The 27785-nt window shown below is 37.9% G+C and overlaps 1 protein-coding gene across 8 annotated transcripts in view; it reads right to left on the bottom strand.

Moving 5' to 3' along the window:
* PCNX1 (pecanex 1) overlaps positions 1 to 27779 on the bottom strand; it is an 89971-nt gene extending 62192 nt beyond the window's left edge. For 6 of the 8 annotated variants that reach the window (XM_057366819.1, XM_057366775.1, XM_057366800.1 and 3 more), the window contains exons 1-6: positions 27518 to 27779; positions 19599 to 19807; positions 13632 to 13737; positions 10934 to 10979; positions 9879 to 9968; positions 6513 to 8213 (exon numbers count right to left, since the gene is read on the bottom strand). In XM_057366819.1, the coding sequence (XP_057222802.1) occupies positions 6513 to 8213; positions 9879 to 9968; positions 10934 to 10979; positions 13632 to 13737; positions 19599 to 19807; positions 27518 to 27670 (2305 nt within the window). In that variant the 5' untranslated portion in view covers positions 27671 to 27779. Of the gene's footprint in view, positions 1 to 6512; positions 8214 to 9878; positions 9969 to 10933; positions 10980 to 13631; positions 13738 to 17812; positions 17870 to 19598; positions 19808 to 27517 lie in introns of those variants that run through there. The other 2 variants (XM_057366810.1, XM_057366826.1) reach the window with 2 other exon arrangements.
* Positions 27780 to 27785: the final 6 nt, after the last annotated feature.

Consider the following 27785-nt stretch of genomic DNA (forward strand, 5'->3'; position numbering starts at 1 on the left):
ACCCAGGAAAGAGCCATGAGGTCATGACTCCCAAAAAAAAAAAAAAAAAACAAAAAAAAAAAAAAAAAAAAAAAAAAAAAAAACCACCAAAAAAAAAAAAAAGGCAACAAAACACCACCCTCCTGCCCATCACTTAAAGCCTAGATGGTTTTGAAAAAAAAAAAAAAGGCAACAAAACACCACCCTCCTGCCCATCACTTAAAGCCTAGATGGTTTTGAACATTAGTCAGGTTAAGCATGGTTAAAGGTGCGCATGGAACCAATCAGAGCAATGCTTAAACATGCCACTTCTCACCCTATCAAATGGGAAATTGTGATCATTTTCCATCACTAATCATGAAGCCAACATATTCTCAGCAAGAGCTGGAATGAATCGTTTACAGCTTGTGGACTCAGATAAGCAATGAAATGTCTTTTAGAACAGAACATAATTTGTCAAACCAAACAGCTGAAATGTTGTTCTTCTGTACTGAGCATATATACCTCATTTGTGCTCAAAACCTGAGAAACTATGTACTTCACATGCATTTATGGGTTAACACTAGCACTCTCCTTATGGTTCAGGCATCTACAGTTTATTTTCATAAGCCCTAACACTAAACTAAAAACTGTGTGTGTAAAATAATGAAGTAGAAAGGAGTCTGTTCGGTCCATATACTCACTAAGCAGGTCAATCACCATATTATTATGACACTTTGTAAAACTTCCAGTTGAAGGGATTTCTTATACTTCTGATGAAAAATCAAAATATTGGTTTAGAGTACTATAACTTACTGTGGGTATTTAATGAAAAATGTCATTAATCACTATTACTGAATGAAGATGTGGGCAGCAAAGGAAAAATGATGACAAACAGACRAATATCTCCAAGTTATAAACTTCTRCTAGAAAACACAGCAGAAGAAAACAACACACAATTTAGGAAGGAAATTAAAGCTTGAGACATCAACATTGTGGTTGCATTTCTATTAAAAAAAAAACCAAGTCTGAAACTTGGAGAAATATTTACAATTATGTCAAAACAGTCACTACAACAATTTGAAAAGCAAAACACTATCCACGAGGGAACAAGCAGGACAATAAAAGCATCTGGTTTGAATTCTGAACCAAACATTTTTACAGACCAGCTTGACGGTAAAATTTTTATATGGATACCAAAGATAAAACTAGGAGTCTTAGTTATTCTACTTTACTKTACCTCCCACTTGAATTATTCCACTTTTAAAAACATTAGGCTACTCACATAGACCTCTTGAATATAATGTTGACGGACTTCAGGTCACAGAACTAAGGCTAAATCTCATCTGATCCCCTGCCTATTGCAGATCCTATATCCTCGGATTTGGGATCAACAGCTAGTATTACGCCCATGTAGCAGACAAACATTCATAATTGACATTAATTTTTAGTAAATGTAATTCTGACGTTGTATTTAGATTTATTTACCTTAAGGAAAAGATGCTGTACATCTTTAGAACACAGCATTTCCAGCATATGTGGCATACTTATGGCAGTGTATCATACATAGAAAGTTATGTTTGCATTACATGGCCTTAACTAAAACACCAAACATTAATTCATGGTCAACTTTGATACATGCTGGAGTTTCATCTGAGTTTCAGCTACATTTTGCATCAATGTGAACAATTCCATCACAGTTCTTAACAGTTTTTACAACTTTCTTGGCTATATGCATACCAATAAACCCAGGTATATCTACAAAGCAGCATGAACATACAGTTTCATGTTTATCTAGTATCAAAAAATTCCTATTCAACTCTTGTTAGAGGTGAATATTTAGCAAATACATGAAAAACACATGTCAATAAAATGGGACTACTCTTCCCAAATCAAGCAAAAGTCATCTAATGAAAGCTTCTGTATTATCCATAAATACCAGAAAGGGGACAAAACACAGGATCAAGTCCGCACAAATTGTACTAAGATTCTGCTTTACTAGGAAGTGATTAACAATTAATAATGAAAGACTCATTCCAAGTGTTATTTCATTGCTAAGTTCCAAAACAGCAGAAATTCCACAGCAGTCTCATACATCATTCCTAACACTGCTTACACCTTTCAGTGTTTAAAAGGTAATAATCTGACCTGTACTGAGTTGACAAGACATCCAACATCAGAGAGAATTCTGTAAAACTCAACCTTCACACACAAAAGCTGCAACAGTACAGTACAATGCTTTCCAAGTCAGCTATTGGGAAGGACTAATGTTAAAATCTTGGTCATGCTTGAACCAAATGCCACATATATTACAACACTGCTAAAAAATTAAAAAATCAAGTAATGGAATAAATTTTTGGTTCCAATTATAGAAGAGAGCCATTTCTACTGCTGATCTGCTTACCTGGGTCCAGTTACAGCAGGGKTCCTGCTGAACACATGAACAGAGATAGCCAACATACATGCAGCCCAATCACAGGAACTTTACACGTTTCAGTTTCTACCATTTTGAAACTCAAATTTCTCATGCAGAACTGTTTAGTTTAGTAGTTTGAGCACGAACTGGCAGGTGCACAGAAAACAAGATCAGAAGCCCTACCTTCTGTAATTGGATTAATTCTACCTGCAGGAAAACGTAGCAAAAACTAAAGCCTTCAGAAGCATGGAACAGCTCTACAACACAGGCAAATTGAGAAACAATATAGACCATGAGCAACATTGGCATAGTAGGAAAAAAGTAATATATTGCCAACAGCTGATGAGACCAYTGGCTGAATAACAGAGAACTGAACCATAATAATTGCAGGCAGACACACTAAGCATATACATACAAATACACACAGACTGAAGAGATGAACAGGTTTCCATGTGTCATATGMAACCCAAAACTAATCCAAATTCACAAAGTCCTGTTTTGCCTGCCTTGAGAGAGGTACTGCAGACCTCAATACACAGAAAACAGTATGAGCTTTTACTTCAATATTGCTATGCAATGTACAGAAGGAAAAATGCATCACACTACATGCAGTTTTATTTACAAATGGGTATATACCTCACGGATTTGAACTAAATAAACCTTAAATTACAGCAAGCTGTAAAACAGAATAGCAACTTAAAGAGTGCATATTTTACAGTCAATATAGAACCGGAGAGAATATTTGACTTTTCAGGCCAGCTCAAGTTTTACAGAACATCACTGTGTAATATATAGCATTATGGTGGTTCTTTAAATCTTTACAAACAGCAATCCAGAAACAGCACACATCTGACAGAAACCAGGCACAGGACACAGGAAAGGGGGTATTTCCAAAATATCACTAGACATCTGAGCAGTTTTAACTAACCCATGACTCATCAATTCACTGGCTACTTTCAGTGTCTGAATAGTTAAACAAGGATACCTACTGTAAGACATCTTTTTTTTTTTTGTTATACATCCAACCACATACACTTCATTTCGGAATTTTCAGATGCTGCTTCTCTGCATTTTAATGAATGGCAATTTCTATTCAAATGCACATACTATTTCTCAGCAAGTGAGTCATTTGCCACTTCCTGGCATAATAATACAGAAATGAAACTAAGTTAAATCTGAGGAAGTGAAATATGTACAAGTTTGTTTAGCACCCTGCTTAGTGGAAGATTAGTAAAGGCCATACATTACAAAATACATTTTAACAGTTACACAAACAATAATGTATTTTTTAGTTTAGTCCCTAAAGACTGAAAGATAAAATGAAGTTATAATTCCTGATTTAAGTACTGTTTGAAAAACCRGAACTGAAAGCTGCTGACTAGAAAAGAGGAGGTGGTATTTATATCAGTCTTTTAGTAAACCAGTGTGYATCTGTTAATTTTTTGTTTCAGAAAGTTATCATAAGCAATCACATATGTAAAAATATTTATATAAAATCATAAAATAATCCTTTCAGCAGGAGATTGGATCAGACTACTTCTAAAAATGCCATCCAATGAATATCCCCTGATCTTACGAAAAGTCAAACCAAATTTATTCAGTAATTCACCTGCAGCTAGTAAATAATTCCTAAATTTTCTCAAAAAATGCTATACATATATACACACAATATGTATTTATACTACAGATGCATGTCTTTAAAAAACCTCCCAAAAGGTGAAGACACCTCAGTAGTAAGAAATACTGGTTATAAAGTAACTTAGATTACTAAGGGTTAAAACATTTTCTCTCAYTGCTATTAGTCATGGGTAAGCCTGAAGAAGAAAGCCACAATTAAAGACACAGATGTTACAAAACTTGTAATATAAGCTATACATTTGGGGGGGAAAAGACACACAAAAGAAAAACCAGTAAAGAAGGACAGTATGAAAGAACTAGTCAGATTGATCATGAACAGATAAATGCAATGTAATTACTGCCTTGGTGGTAGACAAGACTGCATAAATATTTAAGGAGTGTTAAAGCAACGTAAGTCATAATTTTGTTCTACTTTCAAAACAAAAAGGCAGAATGACATTCATTTCTTACAATCATAAAGGAAATACTTTCTTTCCACTGGGTMGCAAGAAACACAACATACAAGTGCTATTAACCATGTAATGTCAACAAATCTGTAGAACTTGATTCCAGATTGCTTCTTAAAGACAGCCTGCAACTCATAGAGAAGTACTACCTGGGTACTTGCCACTTATCAAAAATAATAACAATTTCAAAATTACCATCATGCAAAATTTTAAACAGGAAATTGACTATGCCAGCAAGAATGACAGCAAGCCTTTCCTGCTAAAGCTGCTACAGATTTGTATCTTTGAGATTGCATTGAAATGTGTTAAGGTTTGTCTTCCCCACCGTTTCACTCTTCAAAAGAACAATCAAAATATTTCACAATATACAGCATCTGTCATGCATTAATTCTTTCAGACTACTGACAAGTAGTAAGAACATATAAAGTCTGACATCTTCTGAAAGGTAAGGTATCTTAATCCTCTTTTGCACATAAAGAGAATCTTAACAGCTTTAAGCAGTAATAACAAAACAAAATGAAATCAAATTTTGTGTCTAGGAARGCATAGAGTCAAAATGGTAAATACATAAAGGACACCCTTTATTAGTCAAATTACTCTCAGTAGACATAAAGAAGAGCTTCACTTCAACAAGGCCTTCAGAAGATTGTGTATTCAGTGTTTAGATTGTACAGCTAGTACTATAAGAGCAACCTTAACTCCTTTATTAAAGCTACTGCAGAAATCTGTTACTAGGAATAACAGAAAGAAAGTTTAAAAAAACCAAATACGCATATATCAGTAAAGTGAAGGCATATAAATGGGTCTGAAATAATGGTAAACYAGTCAAATTTGATCAGCAATCAATACACAGCTGAACTTCAGTGTGGCACACTTTTTTCTTCCCCAGAAATTAACTGCACTGATCTTTATAGCTCCTGTATTCATATTGGGGGACACACCACAAAATAATTCCACAAAAAGCCCTAAACGAAAACAAAAGAAAACCCCACTATTGGCCACACATCTGATCTCACTGAGAGCTGGAAACTTCTCTTTTTAAGATTAAAGAGTCATTATATTTTGTTTAGGCAGATTATGTAATAAGACCAGTTAAATTTGCTACAGTTGGTTAAAAATACTTGTCTTGGTCTAAAATACAATTTTGTGAAAGGTTTGTGTGCCTAGTTGTAGAGACACAGATTACCTGGTAGGTACTGGCCTCTGACAATTCCAGAAGTCAGACTTAGGTAATTAGTAATCTAATATTGCTCTSAAAACATATTTTCAAGATGCTTAACTGGAAGACTTTTTGTACCATGGTAYGTAAGGCAGTCCATATAGTTAAGCAAGAAAAGAAACCAAACATTATAACAAGTGATAAACAAAAAAATTATTAAGAGGTCCAAATTTTGTTTTAAATGCCACTACTAATCTGTATTAATAACAGCTATTACAGGTAAGCCTATTATTCACATTACACCAAGCAAAACAATAGCTTGGCCAAGTAAGAGGAAACTACCCTTAATAACTCTCCAGCACTGGAAGATTATTGTTCACATAATGAAAAGAAAAAAAACCCCAAAAGCCGAAGTAAACAAAACTGTCTAGCCAGCAGTGGCAAGGCAAAAATAAAATCCCTAGCAGAATTCAGCTTAGTAACTAGACCACCGTAAGAATCCACAATTAAAGGCAGCATGGTAAGGGTTTGGGATTGGTTTTACTTTTTGATACCACCTCAAGCCACGCCAGAGAGGCTGCAGTAGCATGTGTTATTCAGTACAATGGCGAAGATTTGATTTGATCACAAATAGTTTCAAGATACAGCTCTAATTCACAAAGACTACAGAYAACAAACCCCTAACACCTCTACCTATAGCTTTTGTGAAAGTTTTTTCAATTCAACACCCATTTCTGCACATCTTTCAAGAGATTATGAAGGAAATGCTTTTTCAGTTTAACTGGGCAACAGTGAAGAAACAGGAGGATGCCTAAGTGTAGTTTTAACTGAAATCATACATATAACACTTATTAACAAAATATGACAAGGTACTTTGGGTAGGTCATTTACTTACCTCCACTTGCTGATTCTTGCTCTTCCCCTTCAGGAAATGTAGCCTGGCTTGGTAAGCTATTCCTAGAACGAGTGACTGACTCTAAGTGTGAAGCCCTTCCCAACAGAGATAGCTCATCTAGCACCTCTCCTTCTTTGGCTTCCAAATCAGATTTTGAAGTGGTTAACTGTTTTATATTACCTGGTGCCATTAAACTATTTGGGTCATTTAAACAAGCTACAGTACCACTGTCCAGGCTTAGCACTCTGGCACGATTCTTGGCACTGTTTGTGCTAGAAGTCCGTCGTGTAGATCTTTTTTTGCTAATTCCTTCAGAGCTTACGTGGGTTTTGTGAGCGTTTTCAGAGTCTGTAACCCCACGTTCTTTAGAAACGTATTTGGTCTTTAAAGCACTGTACTTTCCCTCAGGAGACTGGCATGAATGGGAGGTGGTGCTGGAAGAGCTATCACTGCTGAACTGGTGAGCTGACTGCATGCTTGATGTCCTGCTCAAGTCACTTTGATCACTGGAGTCCTCATCGTGACAAAACACAGCACTGTGAGGTTTAGTACCAGATACACCTCGGAAGGAAACATATTCCCTGTGCCGACTTGAATCAAAACTACTAGCCCGCTTTTTTCCTGTCCTTCTCCGGCTGGACTTATGGGTAGAGGCTGTTCGATGTATTAAACTAGAAGATTTTGGTCGGACATCTCCTTCTTTTTGTTTTCCACTATTTTCTTTAGAAGCTCTTGAATCTACTAACACAGCTAGTTTTTCACTCTGCTCATCTCTTTGTTCAGCAGCCTTCCCATGCGGCCTGTCAGCTTGTGTAGTCAATTCATTGGCATGTGGGTTCTTATTGGCCTCTTCTGAAGCAGAGGCACCAAGACCTTTCTGGCTGTGCATCTCATCAGGTGCACTAGAACCTTTTACCTCTTGAACACCACCCAGAATGCTCACTTCCACAGCAGTCCTTTCGCTACTAGTCCTTTTGTCAGTAGTGGAACTASTGTCATCCTCTGAGTCGACACCACAGTCTTTTTTCTTACCATCCTTTTTGTCTTCTCTAGGAGACTCCTCCTCGTGCTCTGACAATACACTTTCTATATGCGTTGAGCTAGTGTGTTCACTTTTATAGCTACTGATGGTGCTGTTGGTGTCACGATCAGTCCCACTGCAATAGCTTTCTGTTGAACCACTGCTTCGAGTACTCAGGCTTCTCAGACTGTCCATACTTTTGTCTGCTTTCAAGGATTTGCTCTTCCCACTCTTAGTCAATGGTTGAGGGCTGCTACTTTTCAGAATGTCATCTAACTGAAAAACTCCTGAAATGCAAGAGTTCTCACCCAAAGACTCTCGGGATGCAGAAGGGGGCTTGGAAGCTTCTAACTCACTGACAGGATCTAGCCCTCGTTTTTGCTGATAGAGGGGGAAGTCATTTAGTGAAGCATCCGGAAAAGCAACAGCAGAGCTAGAAGTCCTTGGTACACCTCGTGGTCTGTGATCCTTCCTATAGGAGTGAGAATGCAGAGTTACAAGCGAAGCTACTTCTGTGTCACATGCACTGTTTTTAGACTGGTCCACAAGCTGATTGTTCGAGAGGCACACTTTGTCACTGTTGTCCCTTGGCAAATCGTGTCCAGAGGACAATGATGGTTGGATGGAGACAAACGACTCGTTCGACACCAGACGAAAAAGCTTCCGATCAGTTGCCAAATCTGTTTAAATACATATTTAAAAATATTCATSTAGAATGCTCACATAAGTAATACAACCTGCTTTAAAAATGCTTGTTTATATCAAAGTAAATTGACAGATCCAATTGCAAGTACTACGAATGCATCATGTTACCATTTAAAAATATTCTATAACATCTGAGCAAACAGACTTCTTTTAATAAAAAAAAAAGAAACCATCAGAACCAGCATACCTTTAGCAGCTAATAAGACAACACAATTATAACAAGCCCCCAACCTYCTCTATTGCTTATGAATCTCAGACAATGCTTTAACATATCCCAAAGTTTTTTAATTATAAAAGATTACCCTGTCTTTTGCTTTGGTTCCTACATGCAGCAAACAAACTTTAAAATTATTAATGAAAATGGAGTAAACCTCATTAACTCTAGACTCAGAACCCAGAAACCCAACAAGAATCACCTTTCCTACAAAATACCAAGTAAGATCACAGTTAGCAAGGATGCAGTCACTGTCACAGTACTATAATGAAACTCCCTACAAAGCCGCTGAGTTTTACTCTAAAAAAGAGGGTGGTTTTTGCTGTYAAAGCAAATCAAGAGGATATACTGTTAGCTCTTGATTAGAATAATTGTTCCTGTTACCCATCACAAACAGTCCCCTGAAAAAGTTTTCACCTGCAGGCAGTAATGAAAGCCAAGCAATACTCCCTTTTGGTACTGTCACAAAAACAGAACTGTAGGTCAACTTAAGTTTCTACAGTTGCAGAATTTCTGTACAGTGTATTTGAACACATGCAACTGAAGAGACTTCCCAGTTACAGCCCYCAGCTGAAAGCAGAAGAACCCTGCTGCAACAGCATCACCACCTGCAACCCTATTACAACAGCATCACCACCTGTGATTCTCTATTTCAAACATACTTTCTGCAGTGAATTACACAGTAATGACTGAATCATCCATCTAATGGCTCTAATCACCCATTAACAATTAAACTGGCAAAAATTAAAGGTGATATTCCCAGAATTAACTTCCTCCTAATCACCAGGTACTTGAAAAATCAGCAAACAAAAGATTTCCCTTTGGTTTTATGTTCTGTTTTAGTCTAAGATCTTTTCCTGGCAATGGAACTAAATGAAAAATGCTCCAGTTTTATTTCAGAACACAAGCCAGCAGTTTCCTTACAAACTAGGAAAAAAAAATTAAAAAAAAAAAATCAGCAAGCTCTAATAACTTGCATATTGGAAGCCATCTATAGCTCTAGGAACATACAGCTCAGTATGGGGTTATCTACTTTATAGAAAAGCCTGCCACATTTGCCTTTGTCTGTACTCATAAGCAAAGCAAATTAGTCTACAATGAAGTCCATTGATCCCAAGCCATACGTAGTCTAACAGATACTGTCTGATGACATGTAAGCTAGCTATCTCTCAGCAGTAAGTTGACAGTAAATATTTATTACCTGCTGGAACATGTCAGAATGAAAAACACACAGTCAAGGAATAAAGTTATGAGCATTCAAATTATGCTTTCCAGAAGCTTGAGTAATTTAGAAAAGAAACATAGAACTTCAAAATAGACTCTAAGAAAGGGTATCAACAAACTGCATGAATTTATTTAGCATATTAACCAAAGGGTCTTTGGTAACAAAATACCATGTTTAAATATGGAGAAGAAGAAATTTTACCTTGCTCTTCACTCCCTTCTTTACATAGGCTAGAACTCAGGCCAAGACTCAAACTGATATCATCAGATGTCTTGGCAGTGTCAGTATCACCTGTGAATTTTAAGAAATAAGAGTACTAGTGCTCAAAGTATTAACACATACATATACATTCTCACRTGTCATGAAAAACTGTTGCTTTTATTTCTTAATTTATAGGTAAGTAATAATAATTACAAGTAACACGAGATTTCTTTTAGATAGAAGAAACAGAGTAGACAATACTTTTATCTTCCACAGAACTCCATCACAATAAAGGGGTTTTTTTTCCCTTAAAAGTGTATCTATTCGAGTATTTCTTTTTGCATGATTGCCCATAAAAACACAAAGAGGTGCAGACTCAGAAAATACTTGTAATGGTCAGAAAGGCAAGGGGGGGAAAACCAAGAAGGTGACAAAAACTCACATTCAATTTTCTTTTGCCTAATTATTGGCTGCATAAGTTTACAATACATTATTCATAATATACAAAATTGTTATCTTTTCATCTTAGAGGAATTCACAAGGGCTGGAAAATGCTTTAGCTAGATGCCAAGAAACCAGAAATAATTAAGTCATTGATATACAATATCATAGGGCTAATTGGTAGCACTGAACTCAAAATAATATGGAAAAGTATACCCCAACCAACCCTATAGCTCTGCATTTCATAAGCAAAGGGAAAACCTGTCATTACATGGGAAACAGAACAAAGGCCCCAGAACACTCTCTGCTCATGTTTTAGTCCCATAATTTACAGGTCCAAGGAAGATTTTGCCCAACTAGTAAATGCTGTATTTTGCTCAAAACAAAAAACAACAACAACAACAAAAAAAAAAAAACAAAACAAAACAAAAAAAACAACAAAACAAAACAAAAAAAACAAACAAACAAAAAAAAACAAACACAAAAAAAATCCCCCCAAAAACCCCCCCCAAAAAACCAAGATGAATAAGGTAGCCAGTATTTGGAAAAAACGCAGTAAACAATAGCTACTTGAAGTGCTTCTGCAGGGTAATTTAAGTAGCTAATATGCTCACCTTTGATGGTTGCTGCTGTTCCCAGACGAGATAACCCAGATCCAACCTAGAAACAGGGAATTATGTAAAAAGCTGTACACGTTCAGGAAATAAACAACTGTTCCTTCCTTTTACCGCAATGCATGCATCTGCCTATACATCTAGGGGAGCTTTTTAAAGGTAGAAAAGCATCCAGCAGCACAGCGCTGTAAAATGCTTTCTGACTCAATATGTTTCCACCGCAAAAAGAGATGACAAGGCATATAATTAAGCATCCAACTACATCACAGCACTATTCCATTCAAAAGACAATTCTCTTGGAGACTTTACTAGGTGGATTTTAAAAAGTTTCCAATCTAGGAATTCTCCTTACTTAATTTGGCAACAAAGTCCTAGTGTAGTGCTACACTAATGACTGCTGTTGTAAAGCTGAACATTTAATGCAGTGATCCTGGTTGTCTAAAATGCTTAAAGAAAACAACCTTAGTACAAAACTCATTTGTTAAATACAGTAAACACCAAGCTAAAATCAAAAACTGGTCCCGTGTGAAAAGATACGTATTTTTCCAGTTAGTTTCACATTTAATGGCAGACCAGCAGACACGGTATCTGCTGATACAAAAAATTTCACCATTTAGGTTTGCAATCCACCTTTCTACATATATCCTCTAATCCACAGATTACTTTGAAGAGATGCTAAAGAGCATTTAGTCTTTCCCTCAATGATACTTTCAATATAATCTCTCAGCTGTAAATAGCATACAGAAATGCATATGTCAGGTAATTAAACCACTTAGAAATAAGATAGAGGAAGAGCACTCAAAGGCAAAATCTGAACCTATAATATATAAAAATGATGGCCATTTGACTTGATAGAGATACACTTACTGGGATGCTGTTTTCCAAAAATTTCTAGTTCAAGTTACTCTAGGGAAAAGAGCATAATTCTAATAATTTTCTTCTGTAAGCACAGCAATTTCAGGTAACCTGAAGATGTGTGCTGATTTTGTTCAGCCATACCACAGAAAAACAATGGCTTCATTATATGTAATGTGAAGAAGCAGCTAAGAGTTTAATACATTTTCTTCACTACATTGTCACACATACTTTTAGCTACTCTTTTTGTCAKGTTTCAACATTTTTTCCCCTCACTAATATGCTTTGCTGAATGCTGTCATGCTGAATACAAATGCATCATCACAGGAAAGCAATTTCACACAAAAAACTGAACAGAACTCAAATGCTTACTGTTCACCTTCCCTTTTGATGCTACACAATCAATCACAGGGGACCACTGAATATTAATTTTATTAGGACAAACACTTTTCAAACACTGTACTTTCTTCCACTGTAGCTTGAACTTCTTCACATGCTTTAATATTAAAACTGTTATAAGCACGTTTGGAACCGATTTTTCCAAAGACCAAAGATGTAGTCTGAGCATAATTTTTCTCTCTTCCTACATGGACCATCACTTCCTATTTCTTGCAGCACCAGCAAATGCCTTCTCTCTTGAAGTAAGGAAAATCTCTTAAGAATATCTATGCTGCATAACTGAGCATTATTCAGGTAGAACACCAACATTAGCATACCACTGTACTTCATTATCTACAGCTTGCTCAGAGAGCAAATTAGAAGAACATGATAGTGTAATACCACACCAAAGATTTCCATGTCATTTGAAAACAGGTTCTGTGCCTTTACCACGATGCTGCATTGCTCATTGTCAACATAACTGTATACAGCCTGGCCAGTCAATCTACCTGTCCCAATGAAGGGCTGATAAAAAGCTAGCCACAACTACCTAAATATCATAAGCCAAACAGAAGAAACAGCACATCCATCTATGGAATTTGAACACATAAACCTAGTAGGCATAACATGGAAACAGAACAACTTCCCCAGTGAAATTACAGGCAACTAGAGCATAATGAAGTTACATTAAAATGTAATAAAGCCATGTTCTTCAGCACTTCCATCTGACAAGAGTCCCTACTTATTGCTTTCTTCCCAAACCTGCTAAAGAATCAAGAAAGTGAAGATTTTGCAAAGGACATCCAAAAATTAAACAGTTTTRGTCTTTTCATTTCTAGCAGTTTATCATTCCTTATACTTTAACAAACTAACATTTTTGACTGCAAAATCTGAACTGTCAGGAATAATTACCTTCAGAATGCCATTTACAATTGCAAGAGCTAATCAGCAGTGAATGCATTCTAAGATAACTTAACAGAAGCTTCCACAAATACAGYGTTTAAATTTGCCAGTTAAGCTTTAAATGGCAGAACAAACATAAGTAAGGGAGGATGACAAAGTCAGAACATAAGGATGAAGATACAGCTATCTAATGGTTCACGGAAACCCGAAGGGACACGGGAATCCCACCACAGTGGGTTCTTAGTACTCAGCTCACCGTACGCTGAGCCATTTTGATTTATTAAATCAGAAGAAAGCTAACTGAGAAAAAGGGAATACTTTCTGATGGGACAGGAAATTCTCTTACAAAATCTAGGCATTTCTAATTTAAGTACACGATAGCATGAGACAGATATGCTGCTGGGAGAATGCACTATCTTCCTAACAAAGCAGTTACATACAGAAAGGTAAACTGTTTAATCTAATAAAAATTACCAAAAAAACCATAAAACAATAGGAAAAGGTTATCTACAGATTGCAAAGCCAGCAATAATAAATCAACAACTACAATTTTAATTCTTACCTGGTTGTTTGGATCTATCCCAGCATAAGAATTGCGTGAACTACAGCCAACAGGGGGAGTTGCTTCTCGTATGAACTCTGACATTTCAATCCCTCCACCAGGGTCACTGAGAGAAATAAAAAAAAAATCCAACCCACATTAGCCCACCAGTTCAACAGAAGTTTGCCAATGCTGAGTGCAGATTCAAAACAAATCTTCCCTTTTCAGAAATCAGGGGCTCAAGTATATCCCAATAYCCTGCATGAATACTGCCCGTTTGATACAGGAAGCTCAGTCTGAGCACTCTATATACCGTCATAGAAACTGCTGCTTAAATCCACTGTCACCAGCCAACACAAACTGTTTCTTTAAGGCATTCYGAAATGCTGACATATTAAACTTTCCCTTCTATATATGCACACATGTAACTTTTGGATCATCYGTACAACTATAATATCCAGAAATCCACCAATAGAAAATTTACTACATAGAACCCAGAGCATGGAAAGGACTCCTGGTCTTTTCCTTAGACTTAATCAGGGAACAAAAGCAAGGATGRCTCATAAAGAAAGCCACATTTAAAGGTTTTTGGAGAGGCAGAGACATACAGGGCCATGGTACCCCTTCCAGGGATGTAAACCACATCTTGCTGCCCAAGAATAACTTCCCTTCATATACTTTAAAGGCCCTACCAAGAAATTTTTTCAGGTACAACATGTATCATTCCATCCCAGTGATTTCAGCCTTTCAGGATTAATAACTATTGGYTCGAAAACATCTTCTAGAGAGACATCATTAAATCAACAGAATTCAGCTTGTCAAAGGCAGATATTTTATGAAACAAAAGCAAGTTGGATCCATCCATTAGGACAATGGCGTGTGAAGTAACTTGAGGAGTACAACACAAGGATCCAAYCTAGCACTGACTGTTAATTGCAAAGAGGAAGCAGTAGAGGCACTTTTTCCTACCCCATTATAGTTCTCTTCATAGCAGGCACCTTGATCCAGGAGACTTCCAAASAGAATAACTGCGGAGTAATTTGACACTGACCCTCACTGCTTCCCAACAATCAAAGTCCAGCATTTTGCTAAAGAAAGTACACAAGCAAAACTCTCTTCCAGCTGGACCTAAGACACTAAAGATGAAACCCTCCCGAAGAAGGGACAGAAATGGACAGAAGCATTGCAGGACTTACTTAACAGACAATTGGTCTTGCAAGAAAGTCTCATGCAATAAGACCAACATTTAATAGTGTCCTGCACAGGGCCAGGAATTTAAATCGATGATCCTGATAGGTCTCTTCCATCTAAGCATATTCTAGGATTCTAATAATTTCTGTAATATATTGACACCAATCAAGGATATTGTAAACAAATTGTCTGTACACTAGAGGACCTGAGATATGATTAATTCTGCAGCATGGCATTTCATGCTGCTATCTTAGAGAAGTRTAAAGGCACAACCTTGGGAATCACTCTAGATAATATAAGAAGTACATGATTTTTCCTACATCAAAGAGATGACCAAAAAAACAACAGTCTGAATTTAGGAATATATTCCTTCAGTAAAATTAGGTTAACTTCAAAGACAAACAGCCATTAGTTAGCAGAACAACTGTGGTCCAACTCCAACAAATTAAAACAAGAAGTGAAAAGCCACCATTTTGGTACAGCTCAGCAATAAGACAGGCATACTCTTGGTGACAACTGTTTACAGAGCCCACTCTGACCTGGCATTATCAATTATGCCAGGAAGGAAAAGGAAAACAAAAAAAATACAATACCAGTTTCAGTCAAAGATTTCCTTCTGTATGTATTTTAAGAATACATAAGGACATAACATGAAATTAAAGACTAAACAGAAAAGTTCTCACAATGTTTAAGTTCAGCATCCATTACAATGCCAACTGAWGATAAAACAAAGAATGCTATCCTCAAAAAGATGAAATTCCTTTTCTGTTTGAATAATTAATTGAGAAACACTGCATGTGATAAAGTACATCCTATGAAGTAGAAAAAATAAGCTTTCAGGCATAGAACTGGGTAGTTAGCCATGGTAGAAGAAGGAAGAAATTTTGTCTGAAACTGAACCAGCAGATATCAGCATAAGCAACAACACAATCCATCACTGCCACTCTACTCACAGCTTCTATATTCTGTGATAGCACACACAAACCAATGGATGAACACCAGATAGTAACAATCACCAATAAATACAGTTTGCAGGAACAAGCAGGAAATAAGATTTTTTTGATTAATCACTGTATTCCTAAGCATCTGGACTTCAGCAACATTCAGAGCTCTTCAGGAGCTACTTGATGCTACTGCTGTGGCCAGGCCTTTCTGATATGAAATTCTACAATCTGTTTCATACAGTTTTCTGTCTTCACTCGTTAAGGCAAGTGTTACACTTTACAGCTTGCAAACAAAATAACTGCAGTGAAGAACGAAAAAATTATGGCCAGCAACGGAGACTGCTGTGAAAGAGGTACTCAAAGATGACAAAGCAAATTCAAACTACTATTTCTAATTATTAGTAACTCTTGACTTAAATTACTATCTGCACGTATATTACATTAGCATGTCAGAGACTAACCAAAAACCTGAAGAGGCCGTAAGTCAATATGAATTCAGAAGTTTAAAATCTGACTTAGGCTGATCGACTAAAGAAACTTGACATTTGGACCAGAACTTCCAAGAGTAATTTGGAGTAAGTTATTTTGGTTTCTGGACAAAGCAGAGGAAGAGTTTATTGTTTYCCTTTGAACATCATCTTCTGTCCTTAATTTCCAACTAAAATAGGGCAACCAGTCAGGAAGCTGCTCTCAAAATACAGAAGAACCACTGTATACATTGCAAATGCTAGATTACAACAGCTTCAAGTATTAAGAAAAATTTTCTTTCAAGCTTGAGTCACTAATGATGGTTTGTTAAAAATAAAAACCAACTCAAACTCATGAACAAGTCTGCCAGCCACAGAAAACTGCAAGGAGAATAAACAGCAAAGGCAGGGCAAGAGTTCTAGAGAACACCTTTTTTAATTTTGTCTTGCTCATATTTGTTTAAGTATACTGTAAAAATATCAAAGATGCAACATTCTCCAGCTACTAGCTTTACTTTGTAGAAGCACATATGAAATTTACRTAGCACCATTATTACAGCTCCCCCATGCTGATGCAGATCAGGAACAGCAGTGTCACGAGATGAACACCTTATGATACTTTGGACCATCATAGTCACCAACAAGAGGCCATATTCATATATCCAAAATGTTTCAAATTACTTATGTGGGTCCACTGACAGACCAAAGATTATGTTTGCACTGCTTCCTCTACATTTCTACGGGACCAGAAGCCTCCATTCCCTCTACCTGCTTTYATGAAACTTCACAGAAACATTACTATACTAACACCTGAAACATGAAAACAGCAACTCACATTCCTATCTCTAAATTAAGACTAGCTTTTTTCAAAAATATTAACTAGAGAATTCCAACTGTAGAAAGAGGACAGCAAAAAAATAAATGAAGCATTTCTAAATGAACAGTAAGTTGTTCCCTCCTTAAACATGCCAAGGTTTCACAGAAAGATAAAAAACCCCCATCTACAAACCAATGTTAACTGAAGACAAATGAGGAGTTCGAGAAAGCCTACAAACAACAGCACGTAAATCATTAGATACCTGAAAGCACCACTTTGAGGATAAACGCCTTCAGAAGACGAGAACAGCAGTTCTTAGAAGGTAAACAGAATCCCAACCATGACTATTGCTTAATCCTGCAAATATACTGATTTGCATCCAATGTCATATACAGGAGGSTATGTGTGGCAGGGTGAAAACTCTAGGATAGCTTTGCTAACTATACTATATGCATATTTATTTGGTAATGCATGCTGTAGCCTGAGCTATCCAAACGAGTATTTTAATTTAGCAAATATCTAAGATGTTATTTCTGTTCAGATCTCCCCTACATCCACCTAATAGTAGAGGGGTAGCGTTTAAGAAGAAGAAAACCCTACATACACATTCTCTTCCCAGACAGGTTTGGGGTTTTATTAGTGTTCCAATTTAACTTACTAAGAAGGTTACAGCTCAATATTAAACACTCCTCATTCTCCATCCCATCTACTGGTTTGAATGTTACCCCAGAGTTCCTGTAAGCTTCCAGGCAAAGATTAGTATATACTGTACATCCCACTTACCAAAAAGTAACTCCGTAATTTCTGCATTGACCTTGTTCCCAGTTCTAGTTAAGAGACCTGAAAGTGGGAACAAGGATCATATAAAAGTTAATGAAACTTTAGTTGGCAAGCAGGACACACAGCATCAAACTAACCTCTACTTCTGAGCTCACAATGCTTATAATGTAGCATCTTGTCCCATGTCAACTGCTCCCTAGCCAAAACAGAACTGAAACATCCAGAAGTAATTCACAACACTAGTAGAAACTCCCTTGCCAAGTTTGGGCCACTGTTTTGGAAGCAAAAACTACATGGTAAAAACACCAAACAAACAAAAAAAAAGCCCCACTAAAAACCACTCAGAGACAAAACATCTAAAGGTCACASCTAAAACATGCACTACCAAGGCTGTATTGAAAAAGAATAGACCACTAGTTCACTTGTATGAATTTTATTAAGCAGAGTAAGCATTAAAATACAAATAGGGAAACGATCTGCCAAAAGACCTCATTACAGTTTTAATRAGGTATAGGGTAATCTAAACAGAGTCAGAATTAAAATCAGCAGCTTCAGTTGCCAAACACATCATGGTAAAAGGGTCAGGTTTATAAAAGATTGATACAGGAAGTTACCACATATCAACTTTAGAGGAATCTAAGACACTGTTTTTGTGAAAAATACGTGTGCTGAGAGAAGACACAGAAGAACCTAGGACCCATCTCATGAGAAGCTACCCCATACATACACAGGAAAGTCCTTTTACTTCTAGGCTTAGCATTTTGAAGAACAGCAGTTTAACACTTTCTTTCTTTAAAAGCATCCCAATAAACATACTCAAGAGGCTTCTTTCAACTACATTTCCTTAGTAAGAAACACACAACCTCTTAAGAGTCAGGATAGCATACAAATCACCTCACTTTAAAAACTACTCATGGCTCCTAGTACCGGAAAYACAGAGACAAGAGAAAGGTCATCTTTAAAAGCTAACAATTCAAGGTTGATATATTTCATACAGTTTAACTTTTAAGATGGTGTTAATTATCTAAAGGAAGGCAGAGGCTTTGATAATAGAGCTTGCAACACATCCACAGTCTGATCAGACTGGTTAAGCTGGCCTTGCTGATGAGTCATCTTTTGCTCTTCTTTCTCCAAATAGTCTGGTCAGAGGAAGAAAACCTCTGGCATTTTGTAAGCTGGCTACAGCGGAGATCTCTGGAAAGGAATCACCTCCTATTGACAGAACTTCGGAATCATTATCTTCATTACTGAGCAGAGCAATTCCAGACTTGCCAAATTCACAGGACAGTACTCTCCTACAAAAAGACTATTACTCGAGTCAAGCATTGTATCTGACTCCTGGTTTTGCAACAGTAAAATTGAAAACCGGACACTACTCCAGATAAAAAAATTAGCATGTAATATGTGGTCATTGACAGCTAGATTTTTAATACTACATCTTCCCCTGAAATAAGATTACTTGTACTAATTATGTTCATTAAGTATTTAGTGACCTAATCGGCTCACATTTTCCACGCTATTCTTTCAGAGCTTCCAGTGTGTTCAATATCGCTCTTGAACTCCTCTGGAGAAGAAAACTAGGAAATTAATGTGAATCCATCATTTCAAACTTAATGCATAAATAAGTGTACTTTTCAAGACCAGACTTAAAGCAGTCTTTCAGAACTACAAAGGTCTGTGTCTATACTCCTCAGTGTTTAATCTCAATCACCCATTCTGGTTACAAAGCTGATGAAGACAGGACTGTTCATCATTTGAAGCAGTACGCAAACATCAGCAGACAACTTACCTGGGCCCATTGCTGTCTTTCCTCTTGGCTGAAACATTGCTTTGTTCTGTTTTTGCACCTCTGTCCATATGCTCACTGGCATTCCTCTCCACAATTTCTCCCTCATCCAGTGCCCTGTGCAAACGGTAATTCACCATCTTCAAAACAATAAAGAGAGCTGCTATCACTGGGCAGTAGACAGCTACTATCATCATGGAAGAAGGAAGAGCCTTTAAAAAAAGAAGATTAAAAAGTTAGTGAACACAAGGTCAAATATCCATAAAAACACTCTATCTAGATTTTAACAGTTTGTTTCATGGAGAAAATATTGATCATATTGAAAGTTACACCACCTACAGTAAGCCTTTGTGTGAAAAATGTTGAATGTCTAACAATCAGAAAATAGAAACAGTTGGACTACAAGATACCAAACACCATAGCAACATGCTTAATAGACTCGTGCTTAATAGACTTCTCACTGAAGTTCGAGAACTAAGTTCAACCCTCATTCTTTTTCCATGCTTTTGCAATGGAAACTTAGGAAACTTAGAGCTAGCATGTGTGACACCCAAWATTTTTGATTAATTGCTATGAGTAAGAAAAGATGCGAAGATTTTAAGCAACATGAAAAATCAACCAAGCATGGGATGAGATATTATTTCAGGACTAGTACACAGCACCAAGTCCATTCTGGATAAACTTCACACAAGTTTGACAGCATGGCTGGATGGGAGAAAACCTGCTTAGATGCCAAACATCAATGTTTTGACTTGACTTGTCAGCTTCCAACAGCTACTGCATGGCAAGACACTCATCAATCACAAAAGCCAAACTGCTTCCTACTTGCATACATAAAGACGCTGCTTACACATGTGACTCACAGACTGCACAGYAGAACACAATAACCTACAAAGCCACAGGCAGCAAAGATTTGTGCCAGATCATCATATGCCCATGGAAAGGTAGCTAACACATGTTCTGAAGAAAATTTTTCATCTGCATGAAAGGTGGTCAGAAGTCACATTAAAAAACCCTTCTGCCCTGAATTCAACATTTAAAATTTTATACAGAGTTAAGAGCTGTCATGCAAATTTTTCAGAGCTAAATCAGGCTTTTACAGATCAATCACTTCAACAATAGGTATTGATGAAGTACAGCCTGACAGCCATTTAGGAGAAGTGTTCAAAGTACTGGTTAAATTTCAGATTTCACTTCAATGCTTTAATCCTTCTAAAACACGTTTTACTCATATTTTTTAAATTTGCCATTTCCCTAGGCACTGACTAAACAAAATAACATAGTAAGTCTCAGTATTCATCCACAAACAGATCATTTCSCTTACAAAAGCCACTAAAGTTGAGGTTCGGAAGTATTTCACTGCACCATTCTACCCTTTAACCCATCACMGTATAGGTTGAGCTATACCTCCAAAATATAAAAATACAGACAAACACATGACAATCAGAATTAAACAKCTGATATCCAACTTGAACATTAACGTAGTAGATGAGTAGAAAAAACAAACTGTCTTTTTAGACATCATGCCTGAAGGAAAATTCCAGTTCATTTTTTTACCTCCCTACAGAGACCATGGGAAGAGTCATAGTTGATAAAAAAGTCCCAAGAACATCTCACAGAGTCAAAACCACAAAATCATCAGAGAAGACAGCAATGCCTCTCTAATCAGCACATACAGACAGTTCAAGTAATTTAAAATTGACTGTCTGACAACAGTAACATGACATTACACAACATAATGCAACATCCTACCTAAAATTATTCCCCTGAATCTTAAAAATGATTTTAAGTAGCATAACCTAACCACCATTGTYAGCCAAACAATTTTAAATTACTCGACCTGATTGTATATGCTGAAAAGAGAGGCCTCCTTTTCTTTTTTCTTTACTCATTTCCCCCTTCTGACTCTTGAAGATGTCCCTGGAACTTTGATCACCATGATGACTCTTCATAACCTAGCATGGTATTCCTCCAAAACAAGTCAAGTCTGACACCTACCTTTTCCTCCAAAACAAGTTAAGTCAACATTGAATATAATATTTGAAGTAGTGCAGGCAAACTAAGCTGAAGTTTCCTAAGTTTCATTTTTCATACTGAGCTGGACAACATAATGATGAATAGAAAGATTCATTTACCAAGCACCATCTAAGGATGAACATGAGGAAACCAAGCTACTTAAAAACAGCATCAATACGCAAACAACACGGCATCCCTAGAAGCCCTGAAGCCATGCTAGAATGGTTTCCTCAAGAAATGCAGTGTTTCTACTTCCACAAACTTCACAGTCAGTTCCCTACAGGCAAGGGGCAGCCCGTCAACTTTCGCAAAATGCATGAGCTTCCTGTTCCTCCCCCATCACACACACAACTTCAACTTTCCTCTCCTTTACAATACCTAGTCTTCAGAAGCCATTACCAGAAGAGTCAGACTAACACTAGACAACAAAAGCTACAGTTACTCCACAAAAGACATGCCTATACTTTTCTGTCTAAAGAGCTCTTTAATTTTTGCYTTCCACCATCAGCAGTGAGGTCACAGTATATCCAGTTTATCTTGTAAGATCTAAAAACATCTGGTTTTTCAAAAGAAAGCTTTAAGAACAAGTGCTAGAAAAAAAGCAAAACACCTCATGTGACTTGCAGCACACCTAATAAAGAATTCAAAATTTTCCCTCACATCCTGTTTTCACAGGATTGCAGAATTTTTTTTTAAAWAAGCCAAGGTAACTGAGTCCATTTTCTTCTTCATATTCATTAGTAGCTGGTCATCTCAGAATAGGGCATATACTCTTGGAATAGAAGGCATTTTAGCTAGGCTGCCATATGATCATACTTGACATCAAGTACCATGCTGCAGTACAGCACTGCCACCCATGGTACCAGCAATTTGTCTGGAGTACAACCACAAGAGACTTACTGTAGCYTAAGCTAAACCACTTGCACCTTCTCTGTTTCTTTCAGCCAAACTTAGAAGCACTCAACATCCATTTGGGCTCCCCTCTCCACAAACTAAAGCAAGGTAAAATGAAATTACCATTTTACCACATTTGAGGAGAGACACCAGCATCCTACGTGATACCACCTTCAAGACTGGAATACAAATCTAAGACATACAAATTTCCCATTAGTTTATATCTCAATAACATCAAAATAACTCCAAATACTAAAGCATTTTTATTGAGCACAGCACACTAAAACCCTCATTTTAGCGCTTGTTAGTAGACACCAGCTGGCCACAAGTCCACGGCTGCTACAGTATTTCAGAGAACACTCCTTTTTCCTGCACATTCCCGGTCACTTGCATTAGCRCCAAAAGAAAACATACAGTCCACAGGAGTCATCACAACTGAAGCTCTTGTACAATAGAAAGAGCTACACAGAACCATATAAAAACTGTGTGCTTTTAATTATACTCTGTTGAAAACTTCAGTCATCTWATAACTGAACAAACCCAAGTATTAGATAAACTCCTACCTGAAATTATTTCCCTAGATCTTAAAGGGAAGTTAAGTAGTACTGTCAAACATGGGTGGCAGGAGGAAGGACACTGATTTTTGACCACAAGAGTTACTTTCCAAATTTAAATCTTTCAAGGCAACTTACCAAACCCAAGCTATACATATAGACAGAGGTAAGATGTGGGAAGGCACAGTTAAGGAGGACTATCTCTTCTGAAACCTCCTGGCTGTTAACTCACTTGTATCACAAGAGACTTTTTCTAAAAGAGCAGGTAGAAAAAGGTTTAAGCTTGGATTCCACTGGACGAAACAGAMAAGGAAGCTCCTACCACTAGTTACAACACTAAAATACTCCTATTCAAACTACAAAAGGTCACTGTATCTCCACGGAATGTTTCGAGCACACATGTGCCAAGAACCAAAGGAAACTTCACTGATCACAGGCTGTAAAACATCCTTATGAACAAACAAACACTATATGGATCCTACCTAAGCTGTTTACCTAAATACCTACCTTTAGCTAGACCCCACAAATGCAATGAAAATTCCAAGCTATTTCCAAAACAGAAATGCATAGCTATTACCTGTTGGAAACACTCACAGCAAAGTTTTTGAAACCAAATATGGATTTTGCAAATCCATACATAAAYGTGATATCAACTAAACATTCACTAAGAAGTAAGAGTCATTGAGATGTGCCAAGTCTTGTAAAAAGACATAAAAAACCAAGCATTTTCAGCCTGGTATTTTACAGAAAYATTCTTAGTAGAAAAGAGGAAAGATCAGGAAATACCAGATATCGTTTTACCCCCAATTTTTKTTTATGGACAATCAGAGCCTTAAGAACTGATGTTATCTGMAATAGTGTTTAGTTACAAGTTATCTAGTTTTTAACTGAAACCTCAAACCATACAACTGCAACTTGAGTAGCCAAGAAACTAGAAGTGCCTTAGAACAATATGGCATACCAGGGATTGTTATCACAGATTGAATTTCAATTATTTAAAACCTTAGTTTAAGAAACATGACATATTTCAGAAACTTCAGTGGAAAAAATTTCCACATGAAGGTACATTTATATGACCTACTTCTGTAACTATGTACACAAGTCAGGAAATTAAGTGAACTGTTGTCTAAACGTGCTTGACTTTGACAGACAAGTTCTGTAGGTACATATGAGCCCATCACCCCAAGCAAGGTACAGTCCTGGCTCCTCTTCAGTCACTGGCAAAATTCCACAAGTGCCAGAGCCAAGACTTCACCCCCTCATGCGCACGTGGTGGGGCTGAAACAGCATTCCGACTAGGGGAAGTGCTTTGGCAGCCTCCTCTCTTTCCCATCCCCCCTGAAACACTGATGCATAACATTGGCCTGTGCATTCAGGGTATTTTTTCAACTCTACCACTAGATTTTACAAAGTGATTGGACAGTTTCCCCATATAGAAAGCACATTTTCTTCTCCCAATTTAAATTTTGCAKTAGAGTAAAAGCATGGATCAGCTCTTACAACAGAGAGGCACAAGCCTAGCTGAGTCTGTTACTGAATACAAATATGCAAACAGGATAGATTTAACTAGTCTAGAAAGCAGAATTTTTGTATGTGTACTGCCAAGCCACAAATCCAAGAAGACAGATTCAAGCAACTTCCATAAAGCAGGCATTTCTTACTCGAGACTCCAGTTCCTTCATTATCTACACTTATTTTTGCCACACTTCCAACAAGCACGTTTAAGTGAAAAAAATACTCAAGAAAAAGTAACCAGACTGGTATAATAGGTACATTTGTGTATTCAGCTGTCGTCTTCATATAGGGTACAACTCTTGCACATGCTTAAGCTCAGAAGGCAGATGARGGACAACAGAAGAAATGTTGGTTATTGAATTCTAATGCTAATTTTTTAGTAGGTTTGCACCACACATTATGTCTATCAACCCTAACAGCACTAGCATACACATACAATGAAACACACAGATTTATGGCATTACTTGCTGACCACAACCATTACCAGATTCCATTCTGAAAATACCAGATCAACAGAACTAACGCACAGAAAGCTAATCATATTGGGTGCTCTAAACCAAGTCTTTAAGCAATAAGTGCCTCTAAATTCCCCTATCCCGAAGTGTTCTATTCCTGTTGGGGTTAAATAACACTGGGGAAGAAAAAGGGATTCGCTTACTGTTAAACTCATTCAGCCTTGAGAGTCAGCTACAAGCAAAGTTCTTAGGGGATACTTTTGTCTTTGTTGCTACAAAACAACTTAGAAATAACTACAGTTACTGCTGATCCAATGCATAAAAGCAATGCTACGATCTTGTATTTACACGAGGAAGTTGTATAAGCAATGTAAAACCTGTCAGCARTCTTAGTCTTTCTATATACCTTGATTTTTTAAACACATAGGGTTGTCTGCCAGCAACAAGTCACTTGAAGCTAGCTTAGAAACTCCCTCCTACACACCAGTGAGCCATGCTCAGAATTCAGATTAGGATTACCTAAGACTTTTTAAGCAAGTTCTGCTTATTTATGTATGTCCTGCAGCAATGCAACACTTACTGCTCTTTATTCTGAAAAAGAGCTTAAGAGATGCTAAAGAGCTAAGATGACCAACACAGCTCTGCCTGTTTAGTTTATGTCTAGACAACACTTAAACTGCAGAGGGTGGAAACAGGGAAWACAGCCAAATATGATTCAATCTCCTTTAACTTGTGACTAATCTCCCTACTTATTCTCAGGGAAGTTGGCACTTGTTGCATCTTTAACTTGTCCAGAGCTATGAAGCAAGAGAATTACTCTGACCTCAACAAAACCCAAAGCAGCTTGATGTTGCCTGACTTTTCCCTTTGTGCAGGAAAAAGTGTTTAAGCARCACTGAAATTTACCCCATTGTACGGGTAACTGAAGCTTATCTACTTATTTAAGAACAGCCGGAGACTCAAATGCTAGCCCAGATTTACTATTTGTCAGAAGACCTATGTTCAGTATAGATCAGTCCACTTTCAAAAGTCTCCTGTGCACGCAGCTGTTCATTAAGGTGTGGCAAGCTCCCTCAGCAAGGCAATACTAATTAAATAGATTTTTCTGTAAAAACAGAAGAGCAGTACTTTAATTTAAAAAATAAATCTAAAGCTGTATTTGAAACCAAAAAGGTGTCTCCTCTTCCCATATTTTGCAGAACTTTGAATAGATACAAATTCATAGTTCTCATACAAAGTATCTGCTTAGTTAAAGTTCTATCTAGTTGTTCTCACTTCAGTTTTAAAAGCGATTTGTCTCAGCCTGTAGCTTTCCTGCCAGCATCCTAGAAGTCTTCAAACAAAAAGCCTTAGAGCTGCCTTTTCCAAGACACTGTAATATGAATTAAAAAACTAAGCATACAGAGCTGTAACCTCCTTTTCCACATTAGCTGTTTCTTAGTATGAAATGTCTCATACCGCAAACTTACAAATTGAACAAAGCAAATGCCTGACCTCAGAGCTCTCAAGTTCCACACTTGCATACGATTTTATTTCCAACATTTCATTCAGTAACTAAATTTTCACAAAGTAGCATCTACTTTAGGTTGTCACAGCACCCGGATCTGGCAATCTTGCAAATTATGTTCTACGTCATATGCACAAATCTGGTCAAAATACACCTATTATGATCACACTTTTCCACTGAAAAATCCAACATCAACTATTAGCATTTCATAAGTTAAACACACACTGGGGAAAAAAAAACTACTGGTCAACAGGAAACCGCCCCCTTTTCTTGTAACTAATCACACCTCTCCTCTATTTGCTCCCAAGTCCAAATGTCAAGTTTCTAGGTTTAAAGGTTAGTATTTTAACAGCTTTTATTGAAGTGTCAGTTACAAAGATATRTAGGACAGGAATTCTCACAAAGCAAGCACATTAAAATCTGGACATAAACAAAAAAAGCCAGACTAACTTCTTGTCGATAAYACACAATCCAGATACACTGCCAGCCAGCAAACCACACTACATCCAAATAAAGCTTCTAGGTTACAGAGCCACATCCTCCACCAGACTCGAAAGTCAGAAAATGATACTGCTGCCAGAAACCCTGGATAAATCTRACCGCTTCTGTAGAAACTGCTTTTTATTTACCTAGCAGGAGATCGGCAACGGAAGCTGCCAGAGATATTTCCAGTTTTGAAGGAAAGTAAGCAGAAAAACGAAGGCAAAGTGCCAGCGCCTACAGCCCCGCTGCGCCCCGATAGCGCCCACCCAGAGATTCCCCAGTAACGGGTCGGTGCTCCCGAAACGCCGCAGCCCCGATCGCGGCTGCCGGGGCGCTCCCAGCGGCGGAGGGGCCCGGCCGGAGGGGCCCGGGGCCGTTCCCGGGGCCGCGCCGCGGGCAGGGGGCGCACGCGCGGCGGCCCCTCCCGGCCTCCCCCCCCCCAGCTCCGGGCCCCGCAAGGCCCGGCCGACCCCCGGCACAGGCCGGGGCTGCACTCACCATGTACAGGGTGAAAGGGAAGCCGAGCAGGAAGAGCCACAGGTAGAGATGCAGCGCGTTGACCCCCGCGCCCTGGTGCGGGTCCTGGTACCAGCCGCCGCTCAGCGCCGCCCACACGCCCTGGCGCAGGATCTGCAGCACCTGGGAGCCCATGGCGGCCCCGCTCCGCCGCGCCGGCCCCGCTCTATCCGCCCTGCGAGCCCGGGCAGAGCCGCGCACCGCCCGCGCTCCGCGACAGCCGCAACCGCCGCCGCCGCCGCCCCAGCAA

Source organism: Malurus melanocephalus, unplaced genomic scaffold (genome assembly GCF_030028575.1).
Source record: "Malurus melanocephalus ecotype Western Australia unplaced genomic scaffold, MMel_1.1 scaffold_2, whole genome shotgun sequence".
Taxonomy (NCBI): domain Eukaryota; kingdom Metazoa; phylum Chordata; class Aves; order Passeriformes; family Maluridae; genus Malurus; species Malurus melanocephalus.